At 35.2% G+C, this 26,333-nt stretch overlaps 1 protein-coding gene across 4 annotated transcripts in view; it reads right to left on the reverse strand.

The window, feature by feature from the left end:
* CCDC91 (coiled-coil domain containing 91) overlaps positions 1–26,333 on the reverse strand; it is a 329,701-nt gene that overhangs the window by 62,251 nt on the left and 241,117 nt on the right. For all 4 annotated transcript variants that reach the window (XM_029954362.1, XM_029954358.1, XM_029954360.1 and 1 more), the window contains 3 exons: positions 16,850–16,942; positions 16,675–16,743; positions 13,467–13,643 (listed from right to left, as the gene is read on the reverse strand). In XM_029954362.1, coding sequence (XP_029810222.1) covers positions 13,467–13,643; positions 16,675–16,743; positions 16,850–16,942 — 339 coding nt within the window. The remainder of the gene's footprint in view (positions 1–13,466; positions 13,644–16,674; positions 16,744–16,849; positions 16,943–26,333) is intronic.

The raw sequence follows: 26,333 nt of genomic DNA on the forward strand, positions 1-26,333 counted from the left end.
TTGGTGAGTTCCTTGTACATTTTCGATATTAGCCCTTTATCTGATATGTCATTTGCAACGATCTTTTCCCATTCTGTCGGTTGCCTATTAGTTTTCTTGATTGTTTCCTTTGCCTTGCAGAAGCTTTTTATCTTGATGAAGTCTAATTTTGAACCCCAATTAAGCAAAATGCTAATCTCCCCAAAGAGAATATCATTACTTTCAATTTCATCAATAAAATTTATGAAGATGTTTTTTCTCTTGTTATGTAAGCACCTACATAATAGTCTCGACTACTATCATAATGGTCTTGGCCCATAAAGCCTAAAATTACCCCTATATGACCCTTTACAGAAAAAGCTTGCCAGTCCCTGATTTAGGTCATGATTCTGCAAGTCAGTCATTTGGGCGGGGCTCAGCTGGACATTGCTTTTGGTCTTGTCTGGGGTCTTCCACGTATGTGAAATCAACTGCTGGGGATGATATGGATGCTACTCCTGAGTAGCCCTAGGTGGAAAGGCTTGATTCTCCTCCCAGTGGTCTCACCTTCTCCAGTGGACTAGCTCAAAGTTTTTCACATAGCATCTGAACAAAGTTGCCAAAGAAAAAGTAAGAACAGGGAAGGTCCCTGAAGACATGGGTCAGAAATGATACAATGTTACTACTGGCCTGAGCAAATAAGCATTATGAATTGATTCTCACACTCTTATCTAATTGTCTAAATACCTTCTTCTCAGTATATTCAAAGATACCACACATTTTATTATGTTTATCTTTTTGGACATATCTTGTGGACATATCTCCCAACTGGATTGGTTGTTCTCTATGTCTGTTACAAAGCTGTCTACTCTGGGTCCCCTTCAGGTATATTTCTAGAAATTCACTGCATCTCTCTTGAACTGTAACTCCAGCTTTCTGGATACCACTGAATTCTTCTTTCTTGGTTTACTCCTTTTTTTGACAGAGCACCTCTTCCAAGAGATTCTTGAGAAAAGGCTCAAGGGAAGTAAATGTTTTGATATTTCCTTTGTCTGAAAAATGACTTTATTCTACCCTAACACTAAATTTTTAGTTTGGGTAAGTGTGAATTTCTAGCTTGGAAATTTCTCCAGTTTTAAAAGTTTTTAAGAAGTCTGGTTACATTCTGATGCCTCCTCAATTGCATAAATTTTTCCTTCTAAAAGAAATTTTACACATGTTCTTTACCCTTATTTATCTAGAAAGTCAGATCTTACGATCTAGAAACTCATGTCTTTCAATTTGGGAGATTTACTTTAATAATAATAATAATAACAATAAATGTTATTTCTTGGATTCTATTTTCTATTTTTGTTCCCCAAGAATCCTCTGATTCAGTTAATGAATCTCCTAAATTGGCTAATTTTCTGCTCTTTCCACTCTTATTTTCAGTGTCTTTTTATTTTCACACCTTTGTCTCTGGAAGATGTCTACAACTTGATCTTCTGACTTTTTTTTAACTTTCTTCTAAATTTTAGATTTCTATCTTTTTATTTGACTTAAAAAAATAGCATCCTCTTCCTGTTTCATAAATGTAAGATCTTTTCTCTTATCCTTAAGAAGCTTAATGATAGTTTTTTTTTTTTTAACTTTCTGCACCTTTACAGAATGTGTTTTATTCCTTGTTTTTCATGAGAAGTTATCTGTTCGTACTTGGCTTTTTGCTCATATTTAAAGAGTAGAGCACTAAAATGCTGAGTAACATCTCTGTGCTTGCAGTTGTGGTTTATGGACTGTGATCTTAATAGCAGAGTAATCTGGCTGAGTTGTTTCCTTGGGGCAATTTCTGATACCAATATATTTAGGTCTTTTATCTTGGGCTGTCTAAATTCCTCAGAAAAGAATCTTCCAATTTCCTGTCTGGCTGTCAGCATTCTGAGAGCTGGGATAGGAAAACCGCTAAGGTTCTCCATAAGCAGCAAGGAACTTTTCACCTTGCTCTCCTCCGAACCCAATGTTAACATTGCTTTGGTGATCTCTGGTCCAGAGACCCAACCTTTTATTATTATTGTTTTTCCCCCAGAGAATTAACCCCAGTTTTCTGCCAGAATTGGAAAAAAATGAATGGGGGCCTAATTATTAAATAGACTTTCAAACGTTCCTTTCTTTTTGAATCCTCATTGTCATTCTAACTTCCAGAAGTTTCTGGCATTACTAACAAGTAAGCCCTTAAGAGTTTCTAAAATATGTATTGGTGTTTTCATTTCCAGTGTAGGTCTCCATTTCAGTAGAGTTTTGTTTCAATGGAGTTTTAGAAGGGAGTATATAAAAATGAGTATTCTTTCTTTTCTTTTTAACTATGTATGTGTTAGGAAAAATATGTTAAACTTTTTATTTTGAAATATCTTTGGATTTACAGATACTTGCAAAGATAGTACAAGAGTTCTCATGTGCTTTTATCCCGTTTCTCCTGATATTAACATCTTACATAATTAAGATAAATTTATCAGGCTAACAAGTTAACATTAAATAATAATAGCAAATAGATTATTTTATTTGTATTTCACCAAGTTTTCCACTATGTCTTTTGACTCTAGGATTAATCCAGGGTAAAATGTTGCATTCAGAGACCATATCTCATCAGTCTCCTCTAATTTCTGACAGTTTCTCAGTCTTTCCTTATTAAGACATTGACACTTTTGAAGTACAGTTTTCAAGTATTTTGAAGAAATCTGGATTTATCTCTCTTTTCCTCATGAATAGACTGGAGTTATGATTTGGGGAAAGAATACAATAGAGATAAAGCATGCTTCTCATTATATCATATCAGGGGCATATGGTCTTAAATGTAATGTATCACTGGCAATGTTAACCTTGATCATTTAGTTAACATGGTATCTGCCAGGTTTCTCTAGTCTAAAGTTAACATTTTTCCTCCTTTTTATAATCTATTCATTAGAAATGAACAACTAAGTCCAGCCAACACTCAAGGGGAAGTAAATTAAGTTCCATATACTGGAAAGGAGTATATTCACATTTATTTTTAGAGGTATATGCATATTTTTAGAGATATATGCATACTTTTAAACTATAGATACTTTCTTCTATAGCCACAGAACTATTCTGCATTTCTAATTCTTCTTGTGTCAGTTCTGGGATTTATATTTATCTTGATCTTGATAAGTTTTCATCTCATCAAAGTTTTACAATAGATTGGTTGTACGGTTATACTGCTTATGTCAACTTTAAAATCTGTATTGCCTCTGGTTTAGTCTTTTTATTTATTCCTCTGATGATGTTTATTAATAACATCACTTGATCAATCTGGTCAAAAATTGGTGAATTTTATACCTTTTAAGAAATGACTATTATAAAACTTTTCAATGCATGTCATATATTTGTCATAAACTTTATTATTTCTTTCTATTTTCATTGGATTATTCTATTCTTTCTTTTGTCTTCATAAATTGGGTGTTAGCCCATTCTTGTCCAGTATTTTCTATTTCTTAACATATGTATTTAAGACTATGATTTTCCTTAGAAGTACACAAATTATTAAATAAATATTTTAAAAATGACATTGTTTTTCCTTTGTAAAGGAAATTTTTTTTAATTTTTAAAAATTTTAAAACATTTACACATAGTGAAATGCACAAATCTTAAGTGTTTAGCTCAATGCATTTTTACATACAAATACACCCATTTGCCCAGTACCCAGATCGAGAAAAAGAACATCTGTATGCTACAAAAGTTGTCTCATGCTTTTACCCATCAGAGTCAACCACAATTACAATTTGTATCAATGCCTCAGCCACATGTGCTTTCTGTCCTGTCTCCTTCTTCCTCACATTAGAGCAATTTTTTGATGTTCAATTTCCTAGTTAATTGCAAGGTCCTTGAAGACAATGACAAAGTCTCATTCATGTTTGCAATCTTTGCAAAAACTACCATTTTGTCATGCATATAGCAAGTATGCATGTTCCCTGGATATGCCATGCTCTCTTTGGTTGAAGTGATTTCCCCTTACCCTTCTTTTCTGATGATCAAATGTACTCCTTCTGTACAATTAGGTTTGAGCATCATCATCTGTAAGAGCCTTCCCTGAAATGCTCTAGACCTCCCACATCTCACAGTTGGTTGAACTGAGCACCCCTTGTATGTGCTCAAAGAGCATCCTGTATTTTATATCTCAAAGCACTGCATAATTCAGAATTGTAACAACTATTTTACTTGTCTTACTAATTTGAGATCCCTTTGAAATCAGGGATTATATCTATTACAGTTCATACACTATATGACTAGAATTGTAACATAGTATCTGCTACAGAGTATAGATGGATAATTCATCTTCAATGAATGAGTGAATTTGTTTTCCCCATTCAAAGAAAATCTACTTAAGGGTAGGGACTGATATAGGAAATAGAGCAGGAAAGAAAGGTCTGGAGAGACGAGAAGGTAAACCGATGCACTATTTGTTCATGTGTCCCTTTATGCAATACTTTTGACAAAAGTGTAATTAAGATTTTACCTTTAATTAAACTTTTAAATGTTTATTTTTGAAGGAGAGAGAGAGACAGACAGAGAGAGAGAGAGAGAGAGAGAGAGAGAGAGAGAGCGAACATGAGTGGAGGAGGGGCAGAGAAAGAGGTAGACACAGAATTCCAAGCAGGCTCCAGGCTTCGAGCTGTCGGCACAGAGCCTGACATGGGGCTGAAACTCACAAGCTGTGAGATCATGACCTGAGCCGAAGTCGGATGCTTAATGAATGGACTGAGCCACCGGGGCTCCCCAAGATTTTACTTTTAAATAACTAGATGGCTATCACAGTTTTGTAAATACAAATTAAAAAAAAAACTAATGAATCAAAACTAAGTAAAGCAGTACAGAAAAATTAGTTCAGTGTTGTGAAATTATTTGGCCTGCTAAGCTAAAATAGAAATGCTATTTCCTTTTTTAAAAGAAGGGTCAGGTGGCAATGCTAAATTTCTTAAAGAAAATTTAACCACTGATTGTAATGTCTGTGGCTTTGGGGGAAAACATAACCCCAAATTACAGTGGCTGTGGTTATAAACTATTATGAAGAGCTTCCAACGTCAGACATAGCTTAAGTGTCTGTAAGCTCTGGAGTCCTTTTACAGGACTTTGCTAGAACAGCAAAATTAATGACTCATTTCTCTTTGTCCATTTTGGTGTCAATAACAAATGTACTTTACTTTCATTAACAACGATTTTCAAGGGACACAATGAATTTTACCAAAAAAGCCAAAGTCATAAACTTTCTTCTGACTTTTTCAGAAAAAAAATATAATCTATAATCAACACTAAGGGTTAGTCTTAATTTGTGATGAAGGCCAAATAAAGTAAAATCTCACACAGATACGAGAAATATGTGCCACAATTCTTGGAAACTGTGTTTTCTGTCATAGCTGAACATTTATCTCTTCAGTTAATGTCAGTATTAACACAGAGAAAATCTAGAGGCAAATTCAAAATCAAAGCTGTTTGTCTTATGTTTTTCAGAGTAATTTTAGTTGTTAAGTTTACACTGTTTCTCACTCTGCCACACCCAATTCTTTCCTTATTTCTAGTGTGACTTAGTGGCCAAAGATGCTAATTCCTGTTAATTCTCAGGTTTATTTCCAGAATTCTTTTAATTAAAGAGACATTGGAGTGCTATGAAGTGCCCTGAATATTAGAATTAAAAAAACAGTTTCCTGGGGCGCCTGGATGGCTCAGTCAATGTTAAGCATCTGACTTTGGCTCAGGTCATGAACTCATGCTTGTAAGTTCAAGCCCCACGTTGGGCTCTGTGCTGACAGCTCAGGGCCTGGAGCCTGCTTTGGATTCTGTGTCTCCCTCTCTCTCTGCCCCTCCCCTGCTCACACTCTGTCTCTCTCTCTCAAAAATAAATAAACATTAAAAAAATTAAAAATTAAAAAATAGCTTCCTGGGTTTTTAATGTTATCCCTTCAGTCAGTACTCAAGCAGGCTGGTAGTTCTTCAGGCTACAGGGATCACAATTAGCTGCCAAAGAATGAGGGGACAGAGCGCTGACTTCTGAAATCAGACAGGAGCTGCTGTTAATCTGTAAACCCTGAGCTTCTTACAAAATGTAGATGAAGCCTTGGCCACTCGATCTGGGTAACAGTGTGATACAAAAAGCACCAGTAACTTTAACATCTTCACAATATCGCCTGAAATACAACTATCACAAGTGTGAGACTATTTCCACTATTAAACAGTTAATCTGAAGTGGCCATATTTTTTTGTAGAAAGAAGATTGCCACATTCCATAAAAAAGGGTCGTGCAGAGTTCCGCCCTTCCAGAAAATTTTTGTTTTTTATGTATTAGACTTTGACACCATTTACATGGTTATTAATCTCAAATTTTGATCTCTCGTCCTGACAATGCACCTAAACTCCAGACACACATTTCTTTTTTTAAATGTTTTTTATTTACTTTTGAGAGACAGAGAGAGACAGCGTGAGCAGGGGAGGGTCAGAGAGAGAGGGAGACATAGAATCCAAAGCAGGCTCTAGGCTCTGAGCTAGCTGTAGCACAGAGCCCGATGTGGGGCTTGAACCCAGGAACCATGAGATCATGACCTGAGCCGATGTCAAACACTCAACTGACTGAGCCACCCAGGTGCCCCAGACACACATTTTTAACTATCTACCCAACATTTCTTCTAAAATGATGAATAGGCACCTCAAATGTAATATGCACAAACTGATTATTTATCCCAGTGAAACTCAACCCTCCTCACCATCTCAAATTGCCATCTATCCAATAATTTATTCTGGTAGTTGTTTTCTTAACTGTTTAAAACAGCTGTTTAATAAAACAGCTTTATTAAAATATTATTTACATACAGTAAGATTTATCAATATACAATACATAACTTGGTAAGTTTTATCAAATGTATTCACAATTATGATTAAAATATTTCTATCACTTTCAAAAAGTGCCCCACCCCACTACTTATTTCTTCCCTCTCCAATCAGTTTTGCCTTCTTCAAAATTTCATGTAAATAGTATCGTAACATGTAAATTTTTTGAGTCTGGCTTCTTTCTAATTTCCTTATCTAAACTAGACCTCTACCACCTTCTCAGCCAAACACGTAACTCTTTCCATAGCCCATACCACTCTATGGAATTGCCTTATTCATTGTAAGTCTTCTTCAACTTGAATGTAAGTTCCATGAGTACCTAGGGACCCTGTCTATCTTGTTTGATGCTATGTGCCCAAAACCTCTAACAGGGTCAACGATAAATACAACAATAAATTACAACAAATACATAAATAAATAGTGAATAAACTAATGAAAATAGTCCCTTTAAGTTTTTGCTATTGAAATTATCACACATTAAATGATCAATGAGAAGGATTTGTGCTTTCTTCTAAGATGGGAACATTGACGGGGGGAAGCTTAGGGGTGAGTTGCAAGGCCTCGAGTGACGCTGCCTGATTCTGAATATGATCTGTTATACCTTCTGAGGAGTTCTTATGGCCTTGGGCAAGTTACATGACCTTCCTAAGCTTTCATTTCTGTGTCTGTGAAAATGGAGATAACAGATTCTGCCTCATAAGGTGGTTGTGAGTATTAAATGAGATCAAACATGGAAACAATTAGAAAATTGCCTGGTAGTTAGCTCACTTAATGGCGGCCAATACTGTTAGAAGTGCTGCTATTTCCAGCACCACTGCTACCACTACTACTATTATGTTACTATTTCCTACAGCCAAAGATAAATAAAACCTTCCATGAAAATAGATTTTTAGCTAATAGCCTAAAATGTTTGTATAGAATAGAACCAGGTAAGTGAAACTTGACCATGGAGAATTATTATCATAGTTTTGTTTTGTTTTGTTTTAAGGAGGGAGCACAAAAGTGAGGGAGGAGCAGAAGGAGGGAAAGGGGAGTGGGGCGGGGGAGAGACCGAGAGGGACTATCTTAAGCAGGCTCCACACTCAGCGTGGAGGGAGGGGGTGTGGGGAAGCCAGGCTCCATCTCACCACCCTGAGATCATGACCTGAGGCGAAATCAAGAGTCCAACGCTTAACTGACTGAGCCACCCACGTGTCCTTATTGCTTTCTTTATTGTTAAAACAATAACATTCTGTCAACTTTTGTAATGTTTAATATTCCAGGTATTTCCCTAAAAGTAGTAACAAGGACAGTAAGTATAAATCTGAAACTCACAGTTAAAAATCTTGTGATGTTAATGGAATGAGCAAGTTCAAGAGGCAGAATCTCACATTCCTATCATTGGTAGCATAGGGGTAAAGTCTATTTATAAATTACATTTCTGGTCCTACAACTTAATTTAGGACAATTAACTTCAAGGAATTTTTACAAACCAACCCATAATACTTCATTGCTTTTTTCCAATTTGCTTCTCTATGGAATTAATAAGACTAATTAATGAAATGATACCTATACATCCACTTGAGAATTTGGGATGAATACAATTAAGTTTGTAAGTCATCTTCCTGAGCTAACTGTATATTCTGGAGTGTGCCACTTAATGGAAATGACTGGTTTTCTGGAATACATTCGAGGAGCTACACATTAGGCTAGGGCCTCCTAAGAGCATAAATATGACTGAGAAACTGATGAAACTCTCAGTTCAGTGGGACACTTAGATAAGTAGGTATTTGAATCTGATTCATGCTGTAAGATAATTATAAACTACAAGATAGGAGGTTAGGGCCTTTTCTCCAACAAATGATTTAAGTACTCTCTGAGTGTAAGTAATAGGAAGGTGAGTAAGTATACGACCATGTGTCTGCAATCTTGCTTTTCTAGAAAAGAGGGGCACTTTTAAAAGCAGAGCAGTCCTTCAAACCTTCTAGTGCTAGTTTCGGAAGAGCATACATACACGTAATGTATAAGATGAGGAGGCTTATGAATACTGAGAAATGATCTCCCTTAGTTCTTTTAACATATATATAATTTTTGAGAGAGAGAGAGGAGAGAGAGAGAGAGAGACAGCATGAGCAAGGGAGGGTCAGAGAGAGGGAGACACAGAATTCGAAGACCGGCTCCAGGCTCTGAGCTGTCAGCACAGAGCCTAACACAAAGCTCGAACCTATGAACTGTGAGATCATGACCTGAGCCGAAGCTAGATGCTCAAGTGACTGAGCCACCAAGATGCCCCTCTTTTAACATATTTTTAATAACATATTAAAGTCTATTAAGTCCAACATCAATGTATCTTCCACTGACTGCTTTGGTTTTCCTGTGGTTGAGCCATTTTTCCCATTTCATTGTATATCTCATACTGTTGATAAAAATGGACATTAAAATAATGTAATATAGCAACTGTAGAAATCAGATCTCCTTCATCTCTCAGGAATTACTGTTATTTTTTAATTTTTAATGCTTATTTATTTCTGAGAGAGAGAGAGAGAGAAAGAGACAGAGCACAAGCATGGCAGAGGCAGAGAGACTGGGAGAGAGTCTGCAGCAGACTCTGGGCTCTGAGCTGTCAGCACAGAGCCTGAGGTGGGGCTCAAACTCAGGAACTGTGAGATCATGAACTGAGCTGACGTCAGACGCTCAACCGGCTGAGCCACCCAGGTGCCCCAGGACTTGCTGCTATTTGTCAAAGAACTTTTCTGGGCTAAGTCTGCCAAGCCTGTATTTCTTGTCATGTATAGCCACGGAAGTCTCTGCTGGGTTAGCTCAGTGATCAGCAAATAATTAGACTGTGAATTCCTTAAATACCTTGAACTAGTTAAGTAATGCATCATTTGCCAAGGGAGTTTGGGTGTTGGGGAGCACCTTCAGCACTACCATTTTATGATCCTGCCTTAGCCTTCATTTTCTGCCTGAACAGAATCAAAATCAGCCCGTGGTGAGAGATTAGGGTCTTCTCGGGTCTTTCCTGAGCATGTGGACAACCTTGTACATGTATGTGACCTTCAAGAAATCCAAGAGTATATTCAAAAATCCTAACTTTTCAAAACCACCTATCATAATGATTTTTCCCAAATTTCCCTTTTAAGTTTTTTGGCCAGGTTCTTGTTTGATCCAGTGGTATTTCTGTCTCAGGCAGAAACATTTGCCACTCATTGTTTCTGACAAACATTCTGAGGATAAGGCTTTTCCCACTAAGCAAGCTCTCAGCAAATGGGAAATTCCTGGGAAGCTGCCAGATAGGCCAAACAGTAATAGTTCCCTGGAGACAGGTTTTCTTGTGGAGCTCCAAATTCAGTCCACTGCCCACTCCAGTGGCTTCTACATTGCAGGTTTTCATAGGTACCACGTTTGTGTAGACTACTATTTTTTGTGCTTTCATTTTTAAATGTTTACTTCTTTATTTGTGAGAAAAAGGGGAGGGGCAGAGAGAGATGGAGAGAGCATCCCAAGCAGGGTCCACACCATCAGTAAGAACACAACCTGGGGCTCTAACAAATGAACTATGAGATCATTACCTGAGCTGAACCCAAGTGTCAGACGTTTAACCAACTGAGCCACCCAGGTGCCCCAAGACCAATACTTGTTAAAGCTACTATGTAACTAGGGAGAAGGGATGGGAATAAAGGAAGTTAAAAATCTACAGACTTGCTGTTCTTAGTGAGATGTAACTAGTCTTGCTGAATACTCTTTGGGTTGTTGAAACCCTTGGTTAATATCCAGAGTTCTGAAAAAGTTGATTTCAGCAATGTTTGCCAGTGTTGTCATTCCCTTTATGGAGAAGTTAATTTGCAGAGGTCTTTAGTCTATCATTCCTGAAGTGCTTAGACTCTCCATTTCAAAGAATATTAATATTTGCCCAATTTCTTATTTATTTATTTATTTTGAGAGAGAGAGAGAGCAAGCAAGCAGAAGAGGGACAGAGTGAGGGAGAAAGAGAATTACAAGGAGGCTCCATGCAGATCCCAACATGGGACTTGATCTCATGAACTAAGATCATGACCTGAGCTGAGATCAAGCAAGAGTCAGATGCTTAACCTACTGAGCCACCCAGGCATCCTCCAATTTCTTTTTAGTACATTCAGTTTACAAGTGTAAACATTTAATCTATGTGAAATTCATTTTAGTACACAAAATGCAGAACAAAATGGGCAGCCAGTTGCAATTGTTTCATTTTTTTTTCGGGGTTAATTAGTAAGATGCTTTTGAGAATTTAATAAAAACTAGGAACCACTTCTGCAGAAAAATCTGTACACATACACAATTTGGCATACTTTCACTAAATTCATAGACGTATGGGGTCCCTTCCACGCAACTCAGATTAAGAGATTTATACATTACAGAAAAGTCTGTGTGTCTGTATTCCATCCTAATCCATTGGTCTGTCTGTTCTACATCCATAACAGAACCATACAGTTTTAAGTAGACCAAGCATCTTTCTGCCTCAAGGCCTTTGCACTTGCCTTTCCTCTGCCTGAAACATTCTAGCCCCAACTATTCACAAAGTAAACTCCTCACTTCAGTGCATGCCTCAGCTCATATGCTTAGATGACCCTAGATAGCATTTACCTGACTACTCTATTTACATATTGGTTCCCTGACTCTCCAGCCCCTTACACAGTGTTATTTTAATACATGACACCAATCACCTCACATAATATCTTTAATACTTTCCTGTCAGTCTCCTTCATAAGAAGGCAGGGAAGTTGTTTTCTTTCTTCCTATCAGGAGAAGTTAAGTACAGTCTCTGGAACTTCAGTTAATGAGAAACACTGAAGAATAATGTGACCATGTGAATTTGTTTGCTTACCCTACTGGCCTAAATAAACAAATGATATGTGAGCCTCATATAGCCCCTAAGAAACATAATTTGTCAATTTTCTAGACTACTAGGCAAAGCTCTAAGAAGCTAATGGAAGGACAATTGTTTGGCTGTAGTTTCTTACTACAACTACATGAAAATGAAGGCAGCTGAATACATTTGACATTACCACCTCACATCTGAAAATCGGACAGTTAACTGGAAACATTGTTCTTTCTTCTATATATGTTTCCTCTTCAATTCTCTTAACCACAAGGCAGTTAAACACATACACACACACCACACCCACAGACTCTCCCTCTCACAAACACTGAAAATATGCAAACATTTGAAAGAAAATAAATACAATGCATTTATTCATGACAGGCTTGGATTATCTTCACAGTACTCTGAAACTGTGGCAAACAGTTTTCAAAGTATATTATACACTGCAGTGTTCTCTAGAGACGAGAATGCCCCTGACAAACCAGCAGAGAAATATGCCCTTCATGAGATACACGTTTCCGTTTGAGTGACGACCATGTGCTGATTTATTCATGCCCTCTTGCCCAACTTCATGGTGACTAACAGCCCACATCTATGTGAGGCTGGAGGAGTGGTCTGTGGTCAAAAAGAGTCTTAAGTAAACTCTTTCAAATCAGCACTTAACCAAAGATCTTGACCTTACTAGCACAGAATTCCAACCAACCCAACTGACAATTAAACATCTTATATACAATATGTGCTCCATATACATTCAATGATACAAACAACAGATTACAAAAAGAATTAGCAAGTAATTATTACTCTAATGGAAAAAAGCCAGGGAATAAAAGAATAAGATCTGTACCACACAACTGTTATCTTACCATAAATACTTACCTAAAGATCTATTTAATTTTTATAACAAAGTAACTGTACTCAAGAATAAATTTAAGTGAGATTTTTAAAAAAGTATATAACATTTATCCTGGATTTTAAAAGCACTGATTTTTTTTTTTAGGACAATGCATTAATTGGCATATTGGCCAATTAAACATAAGAAAAGCTTCCTGGTTGTTTGGCACAAGTCGTTTTAGCTACATCATAATGCATGGTTGAACAAACAACAGTACTATGTATAATGCTCTGATCATGGAAAACAAAGACTTCTATACATGTTATTTTTTGCTTTATATACTTATTTAAGGGAAGGGTTATTCAAGTATCTCACTGCCTACATAACAAAAGGACTAAATACATGGAAAATACAGTCATGCAAATTCAATTATGAAAATGAAAATGTAGTTTTTAACTGTTTAGATAAGTAGACAAAAGTTATTTTTTATGCAGGCCATACCTGATATGTGATACCTTTTATGAAACCACAGGGATTATTTGTGAGGTCCTATTGATTATCATTATTAACCACAGATATACAGATATGCATGCTGGACATAATTTATCAAACTTTTCTACTCACATAGATTTGTATTGACTGTGTGTGTGTGTGTGTGTGTGTGTGTGTGTGTGTGTGAAAAAAGGAAAAAAATAAACCAGAGGAACATAGTTGCATAGAGATAAATCTGGATCCTGACTTTTTAAAAAAGAGTAAAAAGATAAAATTATAAGTTACTGAATTTTCAGTATCTGAAAGCAGTACACTGATACACTAAACATTATTAGCTTAAAATATTCATATTATAGGCAAAATAATTAATATTGAAATGTTCACTAAGGTGATCTTAAGGTAAGTAACAAGGAAACTTCATTTTGAGAAAAACAAGGAACAAGACAGTACTTCTAAAGAGTTAATGTTACTAACCTGACTTATTTTTCTTTGTTCTTGTATAGCTTTTTGAATTGCCTGAGATACTTTTTCTTGATCTTTTGCATGTTCAGTCTTCCATAACTCCCTTTCTTCAGCGTGGACTTTTTCCAGACTTTTTCTTTCTTCTTCTATGGCTTTTAAAACTGCATCCTTCATTGCTTCTTTCTCAAGCTTCAACACAAATAATGACTCAAGTGAAAATATTTGAATGAGTGACTGCATAAGTCCTTGAATAAGAAAGATTTGCGTTAATCTTTAAAAGGTACAAAACTTGAATTCTATAGGGTTTAGTTCTGACACTGCTGCTTTTATGCACACTTACTACCTGAGGTAGAATCAAATTATTTGTTTTTGTACAAATATTCATGTTATTTCCAAGGCATATCTAAACTTCAAAAAAACTAAGCTTCAGCTTAAAGTAACACTTTTCAAACTATTTGATCCTAGGATCTCTTAACACTCTTAAAAGTTATTGAGTAATTCAAAGAGCTTTTGTTTATGCTAGTTATACATATTAGTATTACCATATCAGAAATTCAAACCAAGATAAAATAAAAATTTCATCTATTAATTCACTTTATATTAACATTAGGTGTGTTGTATATTAATAAATATTTTTATGAAAAATAACCATATTTTCCAAAATTTACAAGTGAGAAGAATATCTGTGAACCTCCTTAATATCTGACTTAATAGAAGATATTTAGGTCTCATACCTGCCTTCTGTATTAAATCTGTAATATGGTTTTTGGTTGAAGTATATAAAGAAAATTGAGTCTCACACAGACATGTAGTAGAAAAGGGAGAAGTATTTAGTAGCCAGTTTATATCTTTGTAAATCTTGATGATTCCATACTGAAACTTATCAAGGGAGAGCTCTTAAAGGGTAGTTGCGATAAGAAAAATCACATACTGGCAATAAAGCTGTTGTATTCTGCTACTTACTATATTACAATCTTTTCTCGCACTTTGAATGAGTCCTTTATCTATTCATGATTTTTAAAACATTTTTACTTGGAAAATAATGATTCAATAATTTATGCATCTCCTCTAAGATGTTGATACACATTTCATTATATTGTAACAAAAAAGGTCACATTTGTTAATATCACCATTGATTTCATCACAAAAGCCTTTAAGTATCTGAAAACAGATACAAACTTTCCAAAATTCTAATTTTGTTTTAAAGCTCAAATTTTATCATTGGCAAAAAAACTGTTAATTTTCTGGAGATGCTGGCCTCACTCTATTTACTTTGGATAAAAGGTCTGCCAAAGACGAGAGTCTGCATAACCCTTGTCATTCACTAAAATGGTGTTCCATGAAAGTTATCGACCGCAGTTGCAACTCGAACGTAAGAATTTCTAGAAACCATCATACTTTGCCATGCAGTCAAATCCATGATCCTCCCACCTCTGATGTCCACAGTTTACACTTTTCTCTTTCTTCCAGTTAGCCAAATTTGACACAAGTTATCAAAAGCTGAGTAAACATTTTCTGAACTCCTGTTTTACTCTATACTCACTTTCTTACTATGCTCACCATGCTCTCCATTTTGTTAAATCCAAATAACATTTTTTTTTGTTTTTTTAATCCTTACTTATCTTGATATCAAAGTGACATTCTACATAGTTGATTATTTCTGTTTTTCTTTTCTTGGTTTGCATAACAGCATGCTACTCTTATTGCTATTTATATGGCTGACTCCGTTCGGTTCTTTATAACTTCCTTCTTTCTCTGGGTTTTAAATTTTGGAATTCTTTCAAGGCTCAGGCCTTGTGTCACTTGTTACGCTATACTCTCTTGTGAGGTGATTATATATAACAACAATTTCTGTGGCTACCATTACCAACTGTCTGCTGGAAAAAAAAAGAAACTATATTAGCATCTTCAGGTGATTTCTTTCTCCTCTGAGCTGTCAGGTAGGTTTAGTTTGAATATATCACAGGCATCTCAAACTATACCAGAGAAACAGTACCACCCTCCATGTTGTTCTGAATCACGATTCTAGGTGTTCCCAATGTGGTCTCCTTCTGTATTATCCACACCAAATATATATCCTGATTCCATCTCCTATTTCTGGAATTTGTCTATTTCTTTCCTTTAAACTATTACTTCTACTCTATTTCTGCCACTCACTATCTTTTATGTAGACTTTAGACACACTCTATTAATTCTTTCCTTGCCTCTAGCTTTTGTTGCCTCTAATTTCCCCCAAATTAATGTAAATTAACATTGTCATACCTACACTCAAAATTTCAGTGTTTCTATCCTTACCTGTAGAATAAAATTCAGACTCATACTTTAGGAGATTAGCCATCCTTCAAGCTAATTTTAAAAGTAATTTACTGTTAAAAGCTCCTATGACATGGAAATACTGCCTATACATCATAGTGATTTAATGCATTCTACCTTGCCTTATTGGTAATAAGTAATACATTTCTTAGGTGACTGTAAATACTTGAAGACAAAATCATCATCATCCTTCAAGTTCCACCTCTGGTGCAGTGATTTGATAATAGTAAACTTTTCAAATATTTGCTTACTAAATTTAAATTTAAATCCCGATCTCCAAAGTTAGTGCTATCTATGCATTTGCTGGCATATGTATACTTAGTGTCTATGGACACACTACTTTCAAGAGGTATTTCAAAGTTAGCTTTAAAATCATGTATCTTTTTACACATTTTTAATGCTTATTTATTTTTGAGAGAGAGAGAGAGACAGAGTACAAGTGGGAGAGAAGCAGAGAGAGAGAGAGAGAGAGAGAGAGAGAGAGAGAGAATCCAAAGCAGGCATCAGGCTGTGAGCTGTCAGCACAGAGCCCGTTGTGGGACTTGATCTCACGCGAGATCAGAACCTTTGCTGAAGTTGGACGCTTAACCAACTGAACCACCCTGGTGCCCCCAAAATCACAGATCTAAATATATACACACACATATTATTTGTGATGATACCTATTAAATACCAAGAGTTTATTAGTATCCAACATAAATTCTTTTTTAACAATAATCTAAATATTTCAATATCATTCTATTCCTGTGTAGTGCAAATCTAATAATAATATAACAGGAAAAACAAGAAAAGAACTGATTTTTCTGTAATGAGGTTTTATACAAAAAAGTAGATTCACTATACTATACTAGGAACTCAGTTTTTAAATTCTACTTACAAAGAAAACCATTATTTCAGATAGAAATACCTTTGCAGCAGATACTAAAGCCTCTTTATTTCTTTGCCTTTCTTCCTCCAAACATTTTTCCAGTATTACCTGTAAATGATAAGACAGTTGCATAGACAGTGAATGTATTATTTGAGGTAATTATTTGAGGAATAGAACACGTTCTTTCTACACTAGGACCAACTTAAAGTATTACCTTCTGTTCTTGAGACTGTTGAATCAAAGCTTCCTTTATCTTTTCTTTTAACAGTTCCTTCTCTGTATCTAGCATTTCAAGGAGCCTCTGATGCTACAAGGAAAGATAAATGGATTATGATTATGGTTCAGAGACCAATAACCTATCAACAAGGAGTATAGCTTGTGGAATCCATTGTCTGGTTGTACTGAAGTAGTCACTAGAGGAAACAATGGGAAGATTGCTAAAATGAAAGCTTACAAGCCAAAAACAAAACAAAACAGAAAAAAAACCAACTCCACTGAATTCACCTTTCTCCAAAATGCCAAGAGATCCTTTTTGTGGCTCCAAACTCAACAAAGTACATGATATGAGATCTAACTTAAGCACAACTACTCCAAATTGGAAAATAAATCTGAAAAGTATTAAATGCCTTTCATCAAAATTAAGTTTAGAAAATTACTCACTAAAATGATTAGTTTGCAGTAAAAGAAGCAATCAGATAGATAATTCCTGATGTTCGTTTCATATTATTTGTGTTTCTAGTAAAGTACTGTTAAAGAAATTGAGAAATTTATTATTGTACTCCAAGATTTTACCATAGATTCAGAAAATAAATGAATAAAAACAATCAAAGGAATTTATCTGATAGCTAATGTTACAATATGCAGAATTCATGTATTTACTTTTATTCCAGTATGCTAGTGAAAAAGCACACACAACCATCAATCAGCCAGTTATCATGGAGTAGGCACTTGGGGGTTTGGAATTTTCTAAAAAAATTCAACCTCTGTATCCTCAATATCTTCAATATAGAGAAGCCTGATACTTGTTCTGGAACGGTACTCTTACGAGGAAACACAACCCAAAAGAAAAATATATTTTTCTGACTCAGATTTCTCATTCAGTTACTACAGGCAAATAAGAATATTTTCTCTGATTTCTCTGATTTTGAAGCCTCCTTCAAATATGAACTTATTTGAATACCCAATATTTTATAAGGGATCTGTGTCTTTCAAAGTTGTTCCAACTGGAAGTATGTTTTAGGGAGGCAGTCTGCTTGGAGATTAAGGGACCAAATAGTTATGCCTATAAAGATAGTCTATTATTCTTTTTAATTATAATGTTACTTTTTACCTTTATTTTTCAAGAAAATAAGAAAAATCACAAGAGGTGTTTTTTCATTAGAAGCAAATTCAAACTGTGATATAAATCATGATATGCCTCTGAGAAATTATTGGTACCCTATGAATTTGTGAAAAACAGCTAACAAATCAGTAGGCTTATCACATGCTATGTAATAACTGAGCCTTTAATTCTGTATTCTATGTAAGTCTAGATGCACAGAACATGTCATTGGGTCAGAAAAAAAATTCTAATCCTATTTAAAATACACACATGAGAAAAAAGTTAAGAAATCTTATACCAGGTAAAGAATTAGGCTTAACAACGATAAACACCATTTCCATATGAAACCAAAAATATTGAATTTAGGCTTTGGGGGTAGGGGTAAACATAAGCAAATAGAACCAATAAAAACGATTAGACTTAAACTATAAAATAAACTTTTCATAGATAATAACTTTGAAAATTATTTCTTAAAAGAATTGTTATGTTAATAAATCAGACTAACAGGCATCATCAAGTAATTAATTGTAAGCAGGCCAAGTTTGTCCAGTGGTCTAAGAACTAGTTAAACAGGGTACATTAGCTAAAATGACAATGCACTGATTCTGAAAATTCATTCCTAAAGCTAATTTCTTAATTCTGACAGTACACTATAATAGAAGACTATTTTTGAGCTTTCTTCTATAAGAATAAGCCCTAAATTACCATTGGAAAGAAGCATCCTACACAAAATATAATTACTGATCTACTTGAAAAAATAGAATTAAGTTACTGACTGTTCTTATACATATCGGAAATAGTAGTTAACATTTTTGGAGCATTTTTAAGGTGTCAGGCATTTGTTAAAGGGGTTTTATATGTGGCTGTGCCGCATCAAATCCATAACAAACTAAGTCAGGCAATATTCTTTCTCACTTCAGATGACTGATCTGAGATTTCAGAGAAGCTAAGTAAACTGACAGGTCTCTAATGAATCACTTCAGCAATAATCATATCTGAATACTCATTATCAACAGTAACAATTACCTGCTAGCTAAAAGTGGCCTCAGTGCTACCTAGATGTTACCTAGAAACTAAAAGCTACAAGTTGTAAAAGTTATTACAAGTTTTATGTCAGCTAAGGCCTCACTTGCATTTGACTAATCTATGCTTCTGATTTTGTTCTTTTCAGAATAATATTAAAATGACAGTTTCCTGAATAAATATTAATTAATATTAGGGGATGATTTTAAAATGCTAAATGACATGAGATAAGCCTATAATTAAATCCTAAAATTAAACATAGTTCATTTATAAAATGAAGCTAATTGAAAACGATATAAAGATGCATCTTTGGGAACTTGTACAATTGTGAGCTTATGAAATTTCCTCCGGGTGGTACTGGCAGGTTGATACTTGAGCACGGTTTATGTTTTGATGCGTGCCCTCACATCGTACTCCAGAAAAACAACAGTGGGGCAGGGGACGAGGGAGAGCCTCTTTGAAAACAGAATCGCGTCCCTCTCTCTCCCCAAGAGAGAGGGATGCAGAACTTGAGAGACTATTGAAAGCTGAGAATGAACTGAGGGTTGGGGGGGAGGGGGGAGGGGGGAAGACAGGTGGTGGTGATGGAGGAAGGCACTTGAGGGGAAGAGCACTGGGTGTTGTATGGAAAACAATTTGACAATAAAATATTATGAAAAAAAAAAAAGAAAAGAAAACAGAATCGCGGACTGCATGAGCAACTAACCAGGAAACTGTTCCACTGCTGGGACAGGGACATGAGCAGTATTTGGTATCTGCTATGGGCCACCCACTGCTGCTTACCTCACCATCCTCCCTCTTTGAAAAATAGGAATCTTACTTGCATCTCTTCTGTTCCTTCTCGTCTTCTTGAATGTACTTATAGTTTTTCAGAGGGAGCTGGGGGAGACCTGCTCTTTCTGAAGTTCCTTTTCTGTTTGCTTATTTGAGTCAGTAATTTTCTCATTTAAGATGTTTCTCCAATGTTTGGTAATCTTTTTCAGTGCATGCATACTAAAATCTTCGGACACAAAGAAGGTTGTTATATTGGTAGGAAATTCTGTGTTATGTGGGAGAGGTTCACAGTAGGTGCAGAAAAGCTGGTTTTTTCCTGGTTTTGGTGGCAACTCCCAAATGTCAGCATTTTCTCTTGGGCTGCTCTTTTTGCCTAGAACAAAACCTCGCCAGTCTTCTTACTGGTGAAGTCAAATATCCAGCATTTTAGGAGTGACATGGGCAAAGGGGATGGGGGTGAAAAGCTCACTGTAAAATGGATTTTAGTTTATTCTCCCAGTTTTTAGTCCCTGCTTTACTCCTCTTTACGTGGCCAGAACATGTTTGATCACTCCTTTGTCTTGCTAGGGTGTACAGTAAGTATCTGAACTAAGAATGATACGCTGCAGGGTGACTTTCAATCATTCCTTCTGCTTTGCACCCAGTCCCTATTTCCTGAGGCATTCTTGTGCTTTCCAGGAAAGAGCAGCTTGCCTCAAATGGGTTTCACCTTAATGGACTAAGCTTACAACGTTTCAGCCTCTGCTAAGTCAGTGATATTGCCTATCACTTACCTTTGCTAGTTTCTTTATTGGTGTTTGTTTAGTTTTTTTGTTTTGTTTTGGTCCCCTTTTGTATCATCTAGTGATTTTTTGGGGCATGAGAGAGATATGGAAATGTAGAAGAATGAGTATATTTAATTTACCATATTTACCTAGATTTAGAACCACTTTTAAAAAACACTTAATTATATCTTATCTTTTGACTGAACATTATGTGCCAAGTGCTGTTAGGAACTTTAAAATATTAGTGGCAATCCTCCTAACAACCCAGAAATGTCTTATTGCTTACATTTCACAGATTTTTAAATTGAGTTTCAGAGTGGTTATATAAATTGCTTACATTCACAGGAATAATTAACAGTTAACCTGAGGCTGGGACCCATTAAGGGCTGAATAGAAAATCAGACTTCACATTAGATTCTCTAGAATCAACATACAACTAAGGACTCTCTCTGTTCCATCTCTATGGACGGCTGCTTTGACTTTCTCGGTTTCAGTCATACATGCATACTATCCACCTAGTCTTATAATATACATACATATACATATATTTTTTTTAACAGCAAGACTGTAGAATATTTAAGTAGGTGAGACTCTTCCACTGGAATGCCAAGAAATATACACAGCGAGCCAAAAACTTTCCTCAGCAATCAATGCCTGTATCAGCTATCACATTTTTCTTTTTTTTAACTTATTTATATTATTTATTTATATTTATTTACTTATTAAAATTTACATCCGAGTTAGTTAGCATATAGTGCAATGATGACTTCAGGATTCCTTAATGCTCCTTACCCATTTAGCCCATCCTCCCTCCCACAACCCTCCCAGTAACCCTCTATTTTTCTCTATATTAAGAGCCTCATATGTTTTTGTCCCCCTTCCTGTTTTTATATTATTTTTGCTTCCTTTCCCTTATGTTCATCTGTTTTGTATCTTAAAGTCCTCATATGAGTGAAGTCATATATTTGTTTTTCTCTAACTAATTTCGTTGAGTATAATACCCTCTAGTTCCAACCACGTAGTAGCAAATGGCAAGGTCTCATTCTTTTTGATTGCTGGGTAATACTCCATTGTATGTATATATGTATGTGTGTGTATATATATATATACATATATATACACACACACACACACACACACACACACACACTACCTCTTCTTTATCCATTCACCCATTGATGGACATCTGGGCTCTTTCCATACTTTGGCTATTGTTGATAGTGCTGCTATAAACATTGGGGTGCATGTGTCCCTTCAAAACAGCATCCTTGTATCCCTTGGATAAATAAATACCTAGTCGTGTAATTGCAGAGTCATAGGGTAGTATTATTTTTAATTTTTTGAGGAACCTCCATACCCTTTTGCAGAGTGGCTGGACCAGCTTGCATTCTCACCAGCAGTGCAAAAAAGATCTTCTTTTTCTGCATCCTCGCCAACATCTGTTGTTGCTTCAGTTGTTATGTTAGCCATTCGGAAAGGTGTGAGGTGGTATCTCATTGTGGTTTTGATTTGTATTTCCCTGGTGATGAGTGATGTTGAGCACTTTTTCATGTCAGTTGGCCATCTGGATGTTGTCTTTGGAGAAGTGTCTATTCATGTCTTTTGCCCATTTCTTCATTTGATTATTTGTTTTTTGGGTGTTGAGTTTGATAAGTTCTTTATAGATTTTAGATACTAACCCTTTATCTGATATGCCATTTGCAAATATCTTCCTCCATTCCATCGGCTGCCTTTTAGTTTTTTGCTGGCCATTTCCTTCACTGTGCAGAAGCTTTTTATTGTGATGAGGTCCCAATAGTTCATTTTTGCTTTTTATCCTTTGCCTCTAGAAACATGTTGAGTATGAAGTCACTGCAACCAATGTCAAAGAAGTTTTTGCCTGCTTTTTCCTCGAGGTTTTTGATGGCTTCCTGTCTTACCTTTGGGTCTTCCATCCATTTTGAGTTTATTTTTGTGTATGGTGTAAGAAAGTGGTCCAGGTTCATCTTTCTGCATGTCACTGTCTAGTCTTCCCAGCATCACTTACTGAAAAGACTGTCTTTATTCTCTTTTTTTAAAGAGAATACTTATATTTTCAGGGAAAAACTTTTCTGAAAGAATAAATTAACTTATTAATAGCCAGTTATAAAGACTGCATTATATATTTCTGTTAAGATGAAAAAATGTATTCTTCAGTTTCACTTATATTTTGGGGGCATCTCCCAGGAAGGGAATATGTCTCATTAGAACTAACATGGATGTTGGAATCTTGCTTCCATAGCACAGTGGTTATCATGTTCGCCTCACACATGAGCACTGGAATCAGACAGATCTGGAGTCAATCACTAGTTCACAAGAAAGGTACGGCTTAAATTTTCCCAAGCCTCTGTTTTATTTCTTTTATTATGTAAGAAAGGCTAATGTAAGTAAGGCTAATAATGCCAACCTCACAGTTATGAGAATTAAATGAAGTAATGCAGGTAATACATCTGGTACTCAAAAATGTTAACTAGACTTCCTGTCAAGCAGCTCATAAAAGTATAATAAATTCATTTATGAAAAATTTTTTTGCATATAGAAGAAAATATTCATTGCCACTCAAAAATAAAGGCCTCAGAAAGAACATCCATACCCTTTTTTCAATAATAATTTTGAAAATACCTTTCACTGAAATACAGTGTTAACTTTTCAATTAATTTCAGTGCATATTACTACATAGTAGACCTTATAATCAGAAATAAAGGCCATTCCTGTCATAGAGTACTTGAATCTGGGGAAAAGAATATCTAAGACTAAAAGCAGCAGTTCTATACATTCTATTTTGAAACTTCTCAAATTCTTTCTTATTTTAATACAAATTAAGATTGCAATGCATTTTTGTTCTCAACATGACTGCTATCTTTACTGTTTCTGGACTTGCCCTCAAGAATAAGCCCTCTCTGTAAAATCTGACCATTCCCATTCAACTATACTTTAAGCATAATGGATAAGAGCACCAACTATGGATCCAAGGACACAAAAAAACATAGATTCAAATACTAACTCTCCTTGCTAGCTCTACTCTAGTCATAGGTCTTTGACACATTTTTAAACCTGAAATTCAGTATTGATCTTTTGAAAAATGAGGATTAGCATCCACTTTATAGGGTTGTTCTGATGACTGATCAAATATATCACGTGTTTTATATGGCATCACACCGGCTCCACACTCAGTGCAAAGCCTGACATGGGGTTCGATTCAATGACCCTGGGATCATGACCTGAGCTGAAATCAAGAGTCAGATGCTCAACCAACTGAGCCACCTAGGCGCCCTGATTTAGAATATATATGTGTTGGTGTGTTTGTGTGTGTGTGTGTGTGTGTGTGTGTGTGTGTGTGTGTATAAACAACATTGATGGAACTTGAGTGTATTATTACCAAGCAAAGAGAGAGAAAGACAGATATATGATTTCACTCATATGTGGAATTTAAGAAACAAAACAGATGAACACAGGGGAAGGGAAGGAAAAAATAAGATAAAAACAGAGAGGGAAGCAAATCATAAGAGATTCTTAAATACAAAGAACAAACTGAGGGTTGCTGGAGGGGAGGTAGATTGGGGGACAGGCTAAATGGGTGATGGTCACTTGTTGGGATGATCACTGGGTGTTATATGTAAGTGATGAATCACATGTTCTATTCCTGAAACCAATACTGCACTGTATGTTAACTAACTTGAACTTAAATAAATAAATTTAGGAAAAAGAAGAAAATTTGAACAATATCCTATGGACGTTTTCTATTATTGCTTTCTTTCCTAAAATTGTTTATATGACCAATATTTATGGTAGACATTCAACTACATATTTTAATCTTATTTTTATATTAAGTTGTCCTACATTAACATTTATCCTTGCATATCAATTTATAAATTATCATACATAATTTCTTTATATATAAATTTATAAATTCATTAATGCCTTTTTTTCAAGCATGCATACAAGAAATATTTGCTTGGTGCCTACCAACATGAGATACTGTACTAATTTTCTAGGAATGCTGCCCTCAGGTACATTAATGTCTAATAGACAATTCATGAAACAAAAAACCTTTTCTTATATTTGGCTTGTATGACTATTTTATAAGAAAAAAATTCCTCAAGGAATACATTAACCACTATTTTTCCTCTCAGTGTAAAATAACTTTTTAAGTAGAAAGTGCCAAAAATGCTTTAGAAATAAGCACATAAAAATGAACCAACTCTCTCCAAAACCATACAACACACAAATTTTAAATGAAAAGTTAGAATAAACATAACTATAGAGTACACTTATCATGATGAATACTGAGTAATGTAGAGAATTGTTGAATTACTATTATACTGTACATCTGGAACTAACATAACACTGTATGTTAACTATATTGGAATTAAATTAAAAAATTAGTAAGACTTTAAAAATGAAGTGCTTTCAGAGTATGGCAATAAAATACAAAGTGGCCATATTAATTAAAACTCAAGACTCAGAATATAATTTTCTCACCTTTTATTTATAATATAAACTTTGTATGGATAAAATATGCTTAGTGTTAAACAGATACAGTTGACGCATATAAATACCTTAAAATAGTGCCTGTCAAATAAAAGAACTTAAATTATTAGATATTATAATTACACTACTACTACTTCTACTTCCTTTTTCTATGGTGGTAAAATCTACATGCAACAAAGAAAATTTTCATTTTAAACTTTTTAAAGTGACAAGTGGCATTAATCATATTCACCATGTTGTTGAACCATCACCATTTTTTCTTACTTTTTTCATAATCCCCAATAGAAATTCTGTGCCCATGAAGTAATGAATCCTTACTTCCTCTCACCTCAGCCCCTGGTAACCTCTAATCTACTTTCTGTCTCTATCAATTTACCTATTCTAGATATTTCATCTAAGTAGGTTCAAATAGTAGTCATCTTTCTGTTCGGCTAATTTCACTTAACATAATGTCTGCAACCCTCATCCATGTTGTAGTGGGTATTGGAACATCATTCCTGTTTATGGCTGAAAAATATTCTATTATGTGAATATACTACTTTCATTTTATTTATTCATTTGTTGATGGACACTTGGGTTCTTTCCAACTCTTTACTATTTTGAATATGCTATGAATATTCATGTGTAAAAATCTATTTGAGTCCCTGTTTTAAATCCTTTTGAGTATATACCTAGGAGTAGAACTGCCTGCTCATATAATAATTTTATGTTTAATTTTCTGAGGAACCACCAAACTGCTGTTTACAGTTGCTCCACCGGTTTATCTTTCAACAAGCAATGTGCAAGGGTTCCAACTTCTCTACATCCTCTACAACATGCTTTTTCTTTTTTTTCTTCTTCTCATAGTCATCTTAGTAATTGTGAAATGGTATCTCATTGTGATTACTTTCATTTGTCTAAGCATGTTGAACATCTTTACAAATGTTACTTCTACTTCTGGTACTGTACTACTTCATTTCAACTATTACTAGTTGTATCTGCACAAAAAGGAAATGGTTATAGCTCTTTTAGCAGCCTTTATAGAACTGTAGTAGAAAGTGCAGTGGACTTGAGGTTTGTTCATTGTCTGAGATTCTGCCAAAAGTAGAGATCCCTTTCCTCTCCGGGCCAGAGGTTATTTTAGTTAATGACTGCAAACCAGAAATTATAATGTTAAGAAACAGTTTAGCCAAAAAGATTTCAGTCTTCCTTTATTCTATCTAAAACAGAGCATGAAGCATATCTGGGGATTGTCTGTATTACTCCTGTATTCTGCCTCAATATAGAATTCTTTGTCCAAAAGTTCCAGTATCCTTGAAATGGCTCAC

The sequence above is a fragment of the Suricata suricatta genome, chromosome 10 (genome assembly GCF_006229205.1).
Source record: "Suricata suricatta isolate VVHF042 chromosome 10, meerkat_22Aug2017_6uvM2_HiC, whole genome shotgun sequence".
Lineage (NCBI taxonomy): Eukaryota > Metazoa > Chordata > Mammalia > Carnivora > Herpestidae > Suricata > Suricata suricatta.